General features: G+C 48.5%; 1 protein-coding gene across 8 annotated transcripts in view; it reads left to right on the top strand.

The window, feature by feature from the left end:
- The window catches only part of GYG1 (glycogenin 1), a 34,142-nt gene extending 26,207 nt beyond the window's left edge, over positions 1-7,935 (top strand). For 5 of the 8 annotated variants that reach the window (XM_072792342.1, XM_072792344.1, XM_072792347.1 and 2 more), the window contains exons 6-8: positions 4,585-4,804; positions 6,737-6,787; positions 7,066-7,935. In XM_072792342.1, coding sequence (XP_072648443.1) covers positions 4,585-4,804; positions 6,737-6,787; positions 7,066-7,239 — 445 coding nt within the window. In that variant the 3' untranslated portion in view covers positions 7,240-7,935. The remainder of the gene's footprint in view (positions 1-4,584; positions 4,805-6,736; positions 6,788-7,065) is intronic. The other 3 variants (XM_072792346.1, XM_072792348.1, XM_072792343.1) reach the window with 1 other exon arrangement.
- Positions 7,936-10,466: the final 2,531 nt, after the last annotated feature.

Genomic DNA, 10,466 nt, shown 5'->3' with positions numbered 1-10,466 from the left:
GTTATGCCCCGGCGGCCCCTTCCTTCCTCTGCCTGCGTCTCCCTGCGTCGCACTCCTGGATCCCCGCGAAGGCTCGCCGTCGCCGTCTGGCCTCCGTACCCCCAGCCGCAAGAGAAACCTGGGCGCGTGAAGCGTTTCTTGATTTATTTTTGCGGAGATTTGCGTAGCCGTTGGGCGGTCACATCACATCCCCACCCTCCCGCTCGCCTCTTGCCGTCACCCCCATCCTACTGGCACCCAGGAATTCCTCAACTTTGGACACAAAGGGCCGTCCCATCCACGTCCACGTCCACATCCACATCCACGTCCACATCCTCCGGCCACACAGGGCGTCGATGATTCAGATTAAAGAAGGCCCTCAGGGGTCCCGGCTCCACCAAGGGGGAGCCCAGGCCTGAGCCACAGCGCGATGCAGGCCGTGGCGTGTCCCCGGGTGCCGCTGTTGACGTGCAGGGGAACGGGAAGGGGTATCCGACCGCCTTGCGGCCCCTGAGCCCCTTGGGGCACAGAGACGTCTAGAGGCAGAAGCGCCCGCCGTGAGGGGTCCGCAGCGCTGCAGTGGCCTCTGCGAGCTGGACCCTGCTGAGAACAGGGCTTGTTCGCGAGCTTTCGTCCCCAGTGGTTACTTTCTTGCTCCCTCCTGGAGCGTATTGGGGAGGTTTCCGGGGCCCGACGGGCACATCTTCCCACTTCTCAGGGTGACCTCCGAAGTAACAGATGTCACTCCCAGATGACGTCCTTCTACTTCTGGGGGTGCCTGTGAGTAACAGCCCGGTTGTGGTTAAGACTCCGGCTGTGGAACCGGCGGCCACGTGGAGGCCCGGCCCCGGCCGCCCCGGCGCTCCCCAGCCGCGTGGTCCTAGACACGTTCCGTGAACCGCTTCACACCTTGGCCTCCTCACGCAGTCGTTCCGGACATTACCTGAGGTGCCCCGTGCAGCCGCGCCAACGCTGGTTAAGCGTCCGGTACACGTAGGACCCGCTTCTGTCCGCTGCCCCGGAGCTCCGTGTCCTCGTGTGCGCAGTGGGGAGAGCGGTGAGGACGCCGGAGAGCTGCTGCCGTATTCACGGCTCCGTCTCCTCGGTGCGGTTCCGTCCGGTCCTGACGACGTGACGTTGGTGGGTCTAGGCGGGGCCGCGGGCTCAAACTCCCCGCCAGTGTCCTCCAGTGTCCTCCGGGAGGAGCCGGCTCGGGCAGGGGCGGGGCGGGGGCGTCGGGGAAGGAGGAGGAGGAGGAGAAGGAGAAGGAGGAGGCCGCACCTGCTCTTCCCCGGTGCCCGCTCTGGCCTCAGGCGTCTGGTCTGTCGTGGAGGCCGTGGAGGCCGCGTCGAGGCAGCGCTGCCGCCCGTAGCGCACAGCAGGCTCGGGCGTCCGGGCTGGGGCCGTCACCACAGAGCGCTGGTCCCCGCCGCAGCGCTTGCCGAAGGCCGCCTCCTGCCTCTTCCGAAACCCCCACGGCCCTGGGAGCCCCGACCTCTGCCTCGTGTGCGCTGTTGATTCTTCTTTTCGTGTTCGAGGACTCCTTTCCCCGTGTGGGTGAAAATCTTTTGGGGTCGTGCGCTGAACATTTAACGGTTGCTTATTTATTTGTGTATTTTGTAAAGACTTTATTTATTCGTGAGAAACATGAGCGAGCAAGAGAGAGAGAGAGAGAGAGAGAGAGGCAGAGACACAGGCAGAGGGAGGAGCAGGCTCCACGCAGGGAGCCCGACGCGGGACTCGATCCCCAGACCCAGGATCGCGCCCTGGGCCGCAGGCAGACGCTCAACCGCTGGGCACAGACGTCCCGACAGTTGCTGATGTCCTTGGTAGCCGTGTCTGCACAAATTCTGCGCGTTGTGATCTCTGTCCTTGTAAGAATAAAACGGGGGCCTTGCACACCTGTGCGCGCACGTGCCTATGTGTAAAATGTAAAATGAAGAGCAAGCTTGGGGACGGACACCAGGAATCTTGTTTATGTTCAGAAGAAAGGCCACGTGGTACACAGCGCTCACTCCAGGAGCGAATTTTCGGGGGGCTGCGTCTGGCGCGGCCGTGGAGCGGCGCGTGGGGCCCGGGCTGGGGGGCCCGGCTGTGCCTGTGCCTCGGGGCCTCGGCGGGCGCCCCTAGCGCGTTAGCGGGATCGGCCGTGGGATTGTTGTCTCCCCCAGTCGTGTCCTTAAACAAGTGTGGGCCCCAGGGCAGCCCGGGGGGCCCAGCGGCTGAGCGTCTGCCTTCGGCTCCGGGCGTGACCCCGGGGTTCGGGGATCGAGTCCTGCGTCGGGCTCCCTGCGGGGGGCTGCTTCCCCTTCTGCCTGAGTCTCTGCCTCTCCCTGTGTCTCTCCTGAATAAGTAAATAAAATCTTTTTTTAAAAAGAAAAGGGCAGCCCCGGTGGCACAGCGGTTTGGCGCCGCCTGCACCTGGGGTGTGATCCTGGAGTCCCGGGATCGAGTCCCACATCGGGCTCCCTGCATGGAGCCTGCTTCTCCCTCTGTCTGTGTCTCTGCCCCTCTCTCTGTGTCTATGAATAAAAAAATAAAATCTTTAAAAAAAAAAAAAAAAAGTTTGGGCCCGAACATAGGCCACTGTCCGAGAACGATAGCCGACGGTAGGTCCCTGGCGTTCAGAACCAACCAGCCCACGAGCCTTTAACAGCTTGGGGGGCCTGAGGGGAGCCCCGCTGCGCCACTGGCCTGCAGGATGCGGGTGCTGGGGGCCCCTCCCGGAGCCCGGGTCGCCCGCTTGCCCTTCCCTGCCGGCGTCGCCTCTGGCCCCGGGGCGTCCCCTCGGTGGAGTGTCGCTGCTGAAGTGTCCGTGAGGTCGCCAGCCCGGCCTGCGGTGCAAGCTGCGCCCTGCCCGCCTCGGTGAGCGCCCGCCTGCGGCCCTGGGCACCCGCCGTCCCCACCCTCCTCTTGGCCTTGCCGTGTTCGTTATTACTTGGCTTTATGTACCTAGAGTCCCTCCCGGCCACAGCAGGACCGCTCTTAACTCTCACTCTTTTTAAGAAATTATTGTAAAATACATACACAAAAGGGTATATAAAAAAATTTTTTTTTAATTTCAAGTTAAGGAATGGAACACAACCTGTACCTTAGAGGCCGCCATCCGTCCCTTTCCATCACTGCTTCCTTTTTCCCCCAGAGATAACATCATGACCCATTGATTAGCTTCCTATGCTTTAAACAGTACTTTGGTTTGGTTTTGCCCTATGTAATTGGATTCTTAGATAAGAATTTAGTTGAATTTGAATTTTTTCAGCACATTTAAAAAATTCATCCATTTGCTACGTGATGCATGTAGCTGTAGTTCATTTATTTTCACTGCTGCACCGTAGCCCATGATCTGACTACCCCAGGAGTTGTCCTTTAAAAATGATCAAGTGAGGGATCCCTGGGTGGCGCAGCGGTTTAGCGCCTGCCTTTGGCCCAGGGCACGATCCTGGAGACCCGGGATCAAATCCCACGTCAGGCTCCCAGTGCATGGAGCCTGCTTCTCCCTCTGCCTGTGTCTCTGCCTCTCTCTCTCTCTCTCACTGTGTGCCTATCATAAATAAAATTAAAAATAAATAAATAAATAAATAAATAAATAAATAAATGATCAAGTGGACAAGTAACCATAAAAATCCCAGTGACCTTCAACAGTAAGTATGTGTGTCTTGCCCAGATGTTGGTGGATCGGCTGGAGCGGCTCAGGTGGTCTCGGCAGGGTTTGGGGCCGGGCCAACAGGTTGGCTCCACATCTGCCCCATGGGGCTCCTCCATTCTTCTGCTGGCAGAGGTCCCTCAGAGAGAGGACCAGAAACAGGGCGGGCTCTCTGTTCAAAACATACCATCCCTTCCTCCCACATTCCACTGGCAAAGGCAGGTTCTGCGAGCACGCCCCGTTACCAGCGAGGCGGGAGGTTCTCCCCCTGTGGAGACTGGGGAAAGGAGCCAGGGTTTGCTGAACAATCTTAACCTACTAGGATGTGGTCATTTAGGTTGTGTGTAGTTAGGAGTGTTTCAGACGGCACTGCTGTGCTGTGAACACTGTGATCCTATCTCCTGTTGCTCGTGTGTAAGAGCTCCTTTAGGATAAATGCCTGGGAGCTGAGCCGAGCTTCCAGGCCGGAGGCGTGAGCGTCTTCAGTGTCGCTCAGTAATACCAAATGGTTCTCCAAGTGGTTGTGCCTTTCCCACCACAGTGGGTTGGTGTTTTGGTTGTTGCACTGATCCACTGCTACTTTTGGATTTTTGCATATATTTAATATACGATGGAATAATTTTAAAAGTATGTCTGAAAATTTTTTAGTGAGCTCAAGTTCTTTTTTTTTTTAAGATTTTATTTATTCATTCATTCATGAGAGAGAGAGAGAGAGAGAGGCAGAGGGAGAAGCAGGCTCCATGCAGGGAGCCCGATGTGGGACTCAATCCTGGGACCCCGGGATCACGCCCTGAGCTGAAGGCAATGCTCAGCCACTGAGCCCCCCAGGCGTCCCTCACGTTCTTTTCCAACCACTATTTCCAGCAAAAGGTGCATCGCTAAGGCTACAGAACAAAGTGCTGCTTCTCTTTTTGTTAGTCCTCAGAATCCACTAATGGTTTCAACCTGTGTCCTCTTGGCAGATTTGGTGCAAATGCCAAAGTTGTGCATTTCCTGGGACGAATCAAGCCATGGAATTATACGTATGATCCTAAAACAAAAAGTGTCAAAAGTGAGTCTCATGATCCCACCATGACTCATCCAGAGTTTCTCAACCTGTGGTGGGACATCTTCACCACCAACATTTTACCTCTGCTTCAACAATTTGGCCTCGTCAAAGACACCCACTCATACTTAAATGTGGTAGGTTCTGTTTTTTTCTTTCAGGTAATTTAATGCTGTATTTGTTCTTAAAAGTTGGTATTCTGGTAGACGTAGAGTGTTTAGTGGTATTTTAAACAGAGATAAATAAGATTTGTTGAAAAAAACTGTTCATCTTACAGGGAATAAATACTGCCAGCAAAGACTAAAACAGTAGATTTTGTGGCAGATTTCATTAGATCCGAGAGCATAAGAAAGGACTTTATAGGTTTATATGTATGTGTGTGTACATTTGAGAGTGTGTGTGTGTCTATATACACACACACACGTATCCATATCTAGTGTCTGTAGAACACTTAGCCCATTATCCTAAAATTCTGAGATTATTCCTAAAGCATAAAGAGATTGCCTTATTTCATGTTTTAGAAACTGAAAACATTTAAATATACACATTTTTTGTTTTTGCCATCTGCTTAGAAGAATGCATTTTCAGTGAACGTTACAATAACATGAACATGCGAAAATAAATACTTTCTAGGATTATTTTGGTTTGCCATATTTGTGCTCTTGCAGTTACGTAGAATCTTGAAAAAGAAGCCTCCTTGTCAGAGGAAGATGACATTAACATTTACAGCAACAACTTGCTTAGCCTCTTTCCTGACTTTGAAGGTCTTCCTCTGGGGTGGTTATTTTGGAAGAATTGAAAGAGGATGAGAAGTTACACTTCTGTGCTACATATTAAGATATTGAATGGGCGAATTACAATCAATTCTAACTGACCAGTTACTTACTTTGCTATAATTATAAGAGGCTAGAAGGTTGTAAGACATCCTTTTCTTTGCCACGGTAGAGATTTTTTAGCCTGATTCACATAGTAGCACTTGTACCAATATATAAAATGGAGAAAGGGAAAAATAACATAATCTTCTTTAGTTCTTTATATGGACCATGAAATAATACTTGCACAGCCCTCGGAATATTGCCTGGAGCACAGTAAGCGCATAAGGAAAGGTGGATATTAGCATGTAATCCTTACAACTACTCTAGTCAAGTATTAGTGTTAAGTTTCTTTTTATATATGAAAATTAAGTGAGGCTTAAAGAAGTTAAATAACTTCTCTTACATATAAAACACTCATCAAAAGCAGAACTGGGACTCAAGTCTAGACTTGCAAGACTGCTACCTTCTGAACAACATCATGAAACAAAGGATTCTGGAAGAGCCTCCCTATGTCATTCCTGTTGCAGGTGGAAGCAAGGCAGGGCTAATCCAGGCTAAGGAATTACGTGGCTTCAGCTACGAAACAGCCCCATGGAATCTGCCCAAATACCTTGGAGTTCCAGTGTATTTAAACACCTACATAAACACACACATTCATATAGTGCAACAAAAACTGGTAATCAAAAATTCTGTTCTCCCATTTTCTCTGTTAAAAGCAGGACCTCTTGGTATCCATTCACCTTCCTTTTTCTCTGCTGTTCCAGTACCTTCTCACCTCCCCTTTTTGAAGACTAGCTCTCACACTTGTTTTGGCACAATTGAAGTTAGTTGCCTTTCTACGAGTAATTAGATTCTAATTTAGCGTAGGGTAGGTTTGCTCATTTCCTGCACGTTTACCTTCTCCCTTCCACAACCCAAGGACCAAGGGAAAGGGTGATGGGAATTGACACAGTTGTTGAAAACTAAGCAAATTAACACAAGCTACAAGAATAGACGCTCCTTGATAAGCTTCAACAGGCAGATGAGTTCGGGGCATAGTCCAAAACCGTTAAGCTCTGGTTTTCTGGTCTTCTCTAACGTGACAACCTGTGTACGTGGTGTGGCTCTCTGGGTAGGTGCCTTGTGAAGCTTAGCCTCTGAGGTATCATTTTGTTTAAGTTCTCAACCTTTCAGAGCCCACACAGATCGAGAATTTATCGTGAGACCGTGTTCGCTTGTCCGTCCATCTTACACTTTCTAATGAACTGTTTGCAGCTTTCAGACTTGGTCTATACACTGGCTTTCTCTTGTGGCTTCTGTAGAAAGGTATGCAGAACTTAAACATTAACCCTAATTACTTTGTTCTCCCAATGTTTTCACCGAGTCAAGAAGTCTTCATTTCGTTAGGAAAAAAAAAAAAAAAAATCATGCGACCCTTGTATTTTCTGTGTCTTTCGTTTGTTTGTTTCATGTGTTACTTTTCAGTTTTTGCTACTTTGCATGATGATTCATCCTGGCTTTTCTCACCTTCAACTTATTGCATTCTTTAAAAACAGTCTGATTGTCAGCGCTCAACGAGTCTCTGATTATGCTCTCCTTTTTAGGAAGGCGTCTCGGGAGCCATATCGCATCTGTCCGTTGGGGAGACCCCGGCTGCGGCACAGCCTTTTGTGTCCTCAGAAGAACGGAAGGAGCGGTGGGAACAGGGCCAGGCTGATTACATGGGAGCAGATTCCTTTGACAACATCAAGAGGAAACTTGACACTTACCTCCAGTAGAAACACTGCCATTCTCCCATGGACACATCCACTTCACTGGGCACTTGTTTCTGATACTTAGCATCTAGAGCTGGGTTAGGAAAGGTCTGTTACAGTTGCTAGAAGCTTTGCTAAAATTCATCAGATGAGGGGATTTTGCAGGACAACAGGTGAGAACCAGGCAGAAGTCGCAAAGTAGCAGCAGCTCTGTTACGTGGACCGTGTTCTGCTTTTTAATCCTAGGCTTATTCAGCTCATATGTCGGAAATTCTTACTTTTGCTGATGGCCAACAAATGTGGTAAGGGAACCCAGGCTATTAAAACGGCTACATTGCCACCGAGAAACGTGCCAGTGCAGGCCCTGAATCAGCCTCCCTCTGATGGGACAGGGTATCTCTCGCTTGCTTGCTTGTCGTACCTCTCACTAGACTTGCGTTTTAGAGTTGCTCAGAGACTGCCAGAGTGATCGTGATTCTGCTTTCAGGTAAAGACCGCCCGCGGCACTGCTGAGTGATCCGTGAACCTCTCGACAGGTGGCGTTGGCCCATTCTGTTTCCTAATTGCAGTGTCTGAAACCGTTCACCAGTGTCCCATGTGTACAGTAAGGCCGCATGCTAACACGCTCTTGTTCGGTTCTGTGTATCTGTAAACAGCAGTGTGTTCTCTGATGGTCACCTGCCGGGGCACCTTGTATGAAAATAAAGACTTGTTGCCATATCTTGGTTGTCTAATTAAGGGATTCCCACTCCCCTTGGGAAAAAAAATGTATTAGGTGGTTTTTCGTAAGTTGTCAGTGTTTTAAAAACCAGTGTAAAACTTGACACCGAAACCGGTGTCTGGATATGTAGACAGTCTGGTGTTCTCCAGTGACGGTGACGGATGCGATCGATGGAGGAGAGTGAGCTCGAATTTGTCTGTCAACTCACAATATATCTCGGTATCAAGGGAGTATTCAGATTTTAGAACATATTATAACGTTCAAATTATCAGAGGTTCATTGTCCGTCTCGGGACACATTTGATGGCCTTTCAGGGCTGTTAGAATCAGTACTGGAACCAGTGACTTCTAGTGTTTTTATCCATGAATCAAAATGATGGAAGTATAGAAGGGTATTTATTAACCGTACAGGTGAATCTAGGTTGCAAGGACGGCAAGCCAGGGATGGGCAGGATTCAAAGTGACCTTTTAAAACCATTTTGAGTAATCAGAGATCATTCTATTGGGAACAAAACAAAAGCAAAACAGTAGAGGAAACCATGACAAAAGAAACTTGAGACGGTTAAGCAGGCACAAGTTGCAGTGACTCTTACGACCCCGACAACATTCAGGGTTGCCGCTCTTTATTCCCACGATATCCTACTGGTTACACAAGTCAGCCCTGTTCAGCATGGGCGTGAATGAACACAGGAGGATGCGGAATCCTGGAGGCAAGAATGGCCAAGGGCCTCCTTGGAGGCTGGCTACGGAAGAGCTCGAGAACCTGAGGATTTACGTAAAATTGTAAAATATTAAGTGATTTCTGAAAATAAACTACAGTCTTTAGGACTGGTGGAGGAGTTGCTATCATCTTCAGGTACACAAAGCACCGCTTGAGATTTAAGTGCCTCCATGACAGGTGCCATGGTACCTCCCCTCCAGATACTCCTAAATCCAAGGATCTCTGCGTTGGGGGGTGGGGGGCGGTTATCAGGATGTCACCCCATCATAAACTCAGAGAGATGTGTGTAACAAATAGGGAACCGGTTTCCTGGCCTCCTCTAAAGGTAACCAAGGTGACGGGGGAGGGGGGGGGATTGTGTTCCTAAGCATCATTATGAATTATTGAATTCTAATGTAGTTGGTTTCAATCCCCTGGCATTCTTAAAGATGATCTGGTTGTCTTTACAATTTACATTTAAGGCCGCTGCTTTTGCAGCTGCTGGAAACTAGCTTGAACTGAGGACAAAAGAGCTGAAGGGAAGGACAGTTAGTTTACTCTGGTCCCGGGGAGACGGCGGTAATCTAGCCTACCTTTCACCAGGATGAAGGCAGTGAAGTTGCTGATGGATTGGATCTGAAGACTGAGGAAAAAGTAATTGAAGATGAGGGGCTCGAGCAACTGAGTGAGTCTCCAACCTTGCTGCTCCCTAAAACACTGGAGACTTAATAGTAAGTACAGTTTCTTACGCCTCCTCACTTACAAAATCTGACTCAGTAGGTCTTGGTTGAGGCCACAGCATCTCTGCGCCAAGTAACCACCAGGCGATCCAAAAGCCTCTGACCCAAATGACATTTGAGAACCACTTGATACATTGAGGTATTTATACCAGATACAACAGGGAATGAGGTTTTTAGGGATAGATGTGTGAAGAGGTAAGATTGTTGGGGGAGGGGGCTCAATTTCTAATTAAAGCCTTTCCAAAAGACAGTCTCAGCTCTTTGAGTGATACAGAAACATCACCATAAATAACATCTGTACGTATATTTGTGTAGCGTTTACCTTTTTAATGTCACTGAGACTTGGAGCATTAAGCTAAGTAAGATTTGGCATGTCCTTAAAATAAGTCTGCCATGGTTTGCTTTTTTGCTTATTACTACAAACGCACAAACGGATTACTGTCTTTTTTTTTTTTTTATTATTACTGTCTTTTTATACTCGGGTTGAGTTATTTGGTTATTTCTCTGGGTTTCAGATGCTGAAATTCAACCTCAAAATAAAACTATGTAACAAAGGAAAAAGAGGAAAGAAAGTTGACTGGGCATTTACATCTCTGTTGTCCTCTATCTATACATAGTATATCTATACATATCTATACATAGTATACACATTTTGCAGATAATCAGAGAATAAGAAAGGTAAATAATTTGCAGACTTTGCAGACTTCAAATTTTTCTACTCCCAATACCAGATTATGCTCTGTATTAAAAAAAAAAAAAAAAAGTATGGTCAAAACAGACAATGAAATCAAAGAAACTTCTCTATATAACCAGAAATACAAATGCCAGAAACCTGGGGAGTAACACAGTGTAGTAATAGAAGAGCTTTCGTTCTGGTGTGAAGATCAGGACCGTGTTTGAAATAGGACTTGGGAGATACCTTTAGCAAAGGCTTTCGTTAAACTGGCTGCTGAAACTATAATGTAAAAATAAATGGATAAAATCCCAGAATAGAATTTGTTGTGAGTTTTGGGCGGGACTTAGCCTCTAAACCTACACACGCATCTTATAAGAAGCCCCGTTACCCTGTATTCAGCGGTGTTATTGGCCTG

The sequence above is a fragment of the Canis lupus genome, chromosome 22 (assembly GCF_048164855.1).
Source record: "Canis lupus baileyi chromosome 22, mCanLup2.hap1, whole genome shotgun sequence".
NCBI classification, from domain to species: Eukaryota; Metazoa; Chordata; class Mammalia; order Carnivora; family Canidae; genus Canis; species Canis lupus.
The sequence above is the reverse complement of the archived record's forward strand: the minus strand, read 5'-3'. Positions and strand labels throughout refer to the sequence as shown.